Source organism: Microtus ochrogaster, chromosome 7, assembly GCF_000317375.1.
Source record: "Microtus ochrogaster isolate Prairie Vole_2 chromosome 7, MicOch1.0, whole genome shotgun sequence".
NCBI lineage: Eukaryota > Metazoa > Chordata > Mammalia > Rodentia > Cricetidae > Microtus > Microtus ochrogaster.
The window spans coordinates 63,317,157-63,322,160 of NC_022014.1; the positions used below are offsets into that span (position 1 = coordinate 63,317,157).

A 5,004-nucleotide genomic window follows, 5' to 3' on the forward strand; every position below is an offset into this window, starting at 1 on the left:
CCACCATGTGGTTGTCTGGAATTGAACTCAGGACCTTTGGAAGAGCAGGCAATGCTCTTAACCACTGAGCCATCTCTCCAGCCCAGCCTTAAACTTCTAAAGCCCAGGCGGTCTCAAATCTGCTATGTAACCCAGGATACTCTGGAACGTCTTATCTTTCTATTTCAACCTCCCATTTGCTGGGGTTACAGACATCTGCCGCTGTGCTTGACCTGGCAAATCTTTTGAAGTGTACTGTTCAGATGCTGTTGCACGTTTACCTCGTGTAGCTCTGTCTGTCCTGGAACTCACTCTGTAGACCATGCTGGCCTTGACTTCACATAGATCTATCTGCCTGCCTCTGCCTCCTGAGTGCTGGGATTAAAGTTGTGCACCATTATCACCCAGCTATTTCAGCAAATTTTTACCTTTCCAAATTTAACACACTGTACTTATTAAACAGTAACCTTCCATAATCCTTTCTACCCAACTTCATTGCCCCAAAACTACCATTCTACTTTTAGTCTTTATGAATTTTACTAGATTCTGTATTTGTTCATTTGTGATTGGCTTATTTCACACATTTATGAATATCCTCTGGATATCCAGATTATGCGCTTTCCAAGTAGGACTAACAACCTCAGTTCAAATCCCTGAACCCATAGTGGAAGGAGAGAATTTACCCTTGAAAGTCATTCTGCAACCTCCACTTGTCCACAGTCATGTGTGTGCTTTTACACACAGAGAGAGACACACACTTGATTCATTCATTCATCATTGTCAGGATTTTGTGTGTAAGTGTGTGTGTATATGTGTGTGCATATAAACAAGGAAGGGAGGCCCTCTATAACTTGGTATGGTGGTCCATACCTTTAATCCCCAGCACTTGGAGGCAGAAGCAGATGGATTTCTGAGTTCCAGGTCAGCCTGGTCTAAAGAGCAGGTTTTAGGTCAACCAGGGTTGTATAGTAAGTAGTAGTGACCAAACTACTACAAACTACAAATGTGATAGAATGTGTTGTACATATTACTTTCTAAAAATAAATTTAATTTTCTCACTACATCATTTAACATATATTAACCTTATTTTTCTGATATAGAAAAATCCAGGTGAAATTTTAAAGGAATTATCAGCAATAAAGTCTCGATATCAAGCTTTGTGTGCACGTTTTAAGCCACTTTCTGTTGAGCAAAAAGAGAACAAGAGCCGCATTTGTGCTACTCTGAGCAAGACAATGACCATGGTACAAGAACTACAAAAGCAAACAGACCTGGAGGTAATGTCCTTAGTTGACAGATTGGATTTATGAAGTTTTAGTTGTGAATATTGTTTTAAATTTAAAACCCCAATATGTTGTGCAATGTCCAAGGCACAACTTCCAGAATACTTGGATGTGATTGAGTTGGTGAGGGAATGAAGCAAAGACAGAGATATACAGACAGACCATGCTGGGATTTGGTAGCCTGTACTCTATTTAGAGAAGCCTTAGCATCCCAGAAGCTCTGTGTTTTTTATGTAGAGTTGAACAGGGGCAGGGTTATTGCACATGGCTGAACAAGGAAGTGGGTTTATTACATACAGAATTTATGGAATATAGCTAGATCGAGGAGACAGGTTTAGCTAATAGGGACGAATCATTTCTACAGGAGGGCAGTTTTCAGGCCATGAATATCTAGAGCGAGAAAGCTCTGGTGGACATTTTTTGCACACACTGTCAACAACACAATTCACTCAGGAGTTTAGTCACCAATGGCTTACTCTACTTCCTACCATATTGAGACGTAAAATTTAGTAGTCAGTTTAAACTATTGATAGAAATTATATTTTCTTGATTCCCTGAAACTTAATTGCTTTTCTTTTTTTGTAAAAGATTAAAAAAACAAAATCATGTCAATTTGAGTTAGTGAAAAGTACTGTCTTGGGTTTTGTAACCATGACAGAAGAGAAAAGTTAAATTTACTCAATTTATAAAATGAAGCAACTCTTTTTTTTTTTTATTTTGTTTTTGGACACAGGATGGTCTCATTGTGTAGCACTGGCTTGGACTCAAAGCATTCTTCCTGCCTCAGCCTCCTGAGTGCTGGAATTACAGACATGTGCCTCCATACTGGGATTCTCCTGGGTCAAACAGGAACTAGTAGTTGATGCAAAGTCAGACAGAGTGGCAGTTACCTAATCCTAGCACTTGGGAGGTGGCGGCAGCAACAACAAAAAATCCTCTCCTCTTCCTCCCCCAAAAGTTATAAACTCATCTGATCTATATAGTGAGTTCCAGGGCTAGGCAGTGAGACCCCTTCTTAAAGAGAAACCTAACAGCAAACTGTTTAATGGCGACCTGAGGTACAGAGTAAGATCCTGCTTCAACAACAAACCAACCAAACAAAAAAGCCCAGAAAGGGCTGGAGATGTGTAGTGCTTACCCACCATGCATGAGGACTCAGGTTCAGTCCCCAGAACTGCATGAACCGGGCATGGTGGGCTACATGTGTTATCTCAGGACTTGAAGCAGGAGGATTGGAAGTTTGAGGTCATCCTTGTCTACAAAGGGAGTTGGAGGCCAGTTTGTTATTCATGAGATCCTATCTCAAAAATGGAAGGAGGGGGTAAGGCCAGGGAAGCCCCATATCTAGTAAGACATCAAATGTTGATGGTACACCTGTAATCTCATGTCTTGGAAAACAGAAGCAGAAGGACTGCCATAATTCCAGGCCAGCTGGGGTTACATAGCAAGACACTGTCTGAAAAAGAAAAAGGGGAATAAAAGCCATAAATACAGATGATTTCTCAACCTTTCTTTTTTGTTGGTTTTATTTGTTTCAGATGTATGTAGTCTTGGCTGGTCCGGAACTCAGTATGTAGATCAGTAGACCAGGCTGATGTTGAATTTAGAGAACTCTACCTGTCTCTGCCTTCCAAATGATAGGATTAAAGGCATGCACCATCATGCTCTAGACCTTCCAGTGTGTGTGTGTTGGGGGATCAAAGTCAGTGTCTTGTTCATGCTTGGGAAGCACTCTACCATGGAGCTATATTCTGCTGGTTTTTTTGTTTTGTTCTGTTTTTGTTTTTTAAATCTCCTTTCCTGGAGTGGAGTAGGTATGATTGACTAGCTCGGACCTTCTTCATCCTCTCCTTCCATCCTCATCTTCATCTTATTTGATTTTTTTTTTTAAAAAATATTTATTTATTTATTATGTATACAATATTCTGTCTGTGTGTATGTCCACAAGAGGGCACCAGACCACATTCCAGATGGTTGTGAGCCACCATGTGGTTGCCAGGAATTGAACTCAGGACCTTTGGAAGAGCAGGCAATGCTCTTAACCACTGAGCCATCTCTCCAGCCCCCCTTATTTGATTTTTTTAAAAAAAAAAAATATTTATTTAGCTTTTTATTTTTCGTGATTTTGGTGTGATGGTTACAGAGAGTTGTGAGCTGCCATGTGGGTGCTAGGAATTAAACCTGGGTCCTCTGTGAAAGCAGCCAGTCTCTTAAGCTCTGAGCCATCTCTCAAGCCCCAAACTATTTGTTTTTTGTTTTTTGAGACAGGATTTCTCTGTAGCTTTGGAGCCTGACCTGGTACTCACTCTGCAGATCAGGCTGGCCTCGAACTCAGAGATCTGCCTGTCTCTGCCTCCTGAGTGTTGGGATTAAAGGTGTGCGCCACCAACGCCTGGCCTTACTTGGTTTAAGAATCCTTATAATTGTGAACTTACGTCACTAATGTGTAAAGACTCCTCAGATATGTTGTGATTTAAAAACATCAGCTACTGTGCTAGGCACCAAAAGTTTGAACTGAGAACTGAGTGATTTAATAGGATTTTCATGCAATATCAATGAAAATTTGGGGGTTCAAGACAGAAGAGATTGTCTGTAGAAGGGAACAAAGAATAGAACTAGATTAGATAAAGATCTTCAATTTGTTTGTTTGTCTTTTGTTTTTCAAGACAGGGTTTCTCTGTGTTACAGTCCTGGCTGTCCTGGAACTTGCTTGGTAGGTTAGGCTGGCCTCGAACTCACTGAGATCCAACTTCCTCTGCTTCCCTAGTGATGGGATTAAAGGCCTATGCCACCACCACCTGGCTAAGATCTTCAGTTTTAATTAGGGTGTTATTAGTACTGGCTTCTCTTTTGAATTTTTTTAAAGATTTATTTTTATATGTATGAGTGTAGCTTACATGTAGTTATGTACTATGTATGTACCAGATGCCCGTAAAAATCAAATAGAGCATTTGATTCTTCAGAATTAAAGTTACCTGTGTTTGTGAGCCATAATGTAGGTGCTGGGAACCAAACCTGGGTTCTCTGTAAGAGGAACAAGTGCTTTTAACCACTGAGACATCTCTAGCCTGATCTTGAACTTGATGTGTGCTAAGCAAGTATCTACCAACTAAACCACAGTTTAACCTGTTATTGCCATTCACGTCACACTTTCATCATTATGTTTGACCAAAATTTGACACTAGGAACACATTTTCTTGGGAAATAAATCTCGGAAACTATGTGGCTTCACATGTCCTTATCAACATATCTACTTATAGAACCATGAAATTGTAGAAAAATTGGAGTGAGTGACCAAAGAAAATTGTAATATTTTGTATGCCTTAGAATACAATATCTTGCTGGATATACTAAATAGTGCCATTATTTCTCACTAAACTATTAAGTCTTTCATTCAGCCACAAGTAAAAATATCTGAAATGAGCAATAATTATGTCACATAAAGACAACTCTGGGAACTTTAAGTTTTGGAACAGATTATGGCAAGTAGGAGAAATGATTGGAGAGCAGGTTATGAGCCTTGAAAAAGGAAGCTGTATTTCAGAGTTATGTTGGCCATTTGGGATGGTATGCATCTTGTACCCTTCACTTTAGAATGAGATGAGCAGGGGGCTGAGCAATTAAGAGTGGTAAGAGCGCCGGGTGGTGGTGGCGCATGCCTTTAATCCCAGCACTTGGGAGGCAGAGGCTGGAGGATCTTTGTGAGTTCGAGACCAGCCTGGTCTACAAGAGCTAGTTCCAG

General features: G+C 40.3%; 1 protein-coding gene across 1 annotated transcript in view; it reads left to right on the forward strand.

The window, feature by feature from the left end:
• Ska2 (spindle and kinetochore associated complex subunit 2) overlaps nucleotides 1-5,004 on the forward strand; it is a 20,548-nt gene that overhangs the window by 10,429 nt on the left and 5,115 nt on the right. Inside the window, exon 3 of the mRNA XM_005350474.3 lies at nucleotides 1,080-1,256. Coding sequence (XP_005350531.2) covers nucleotides 1,080-1,256 — 177 coding nt within the window. The remainder of the gene's footprint in view (nucleotides 1-1,079; nucleotides 1,257-5,004) is intronic.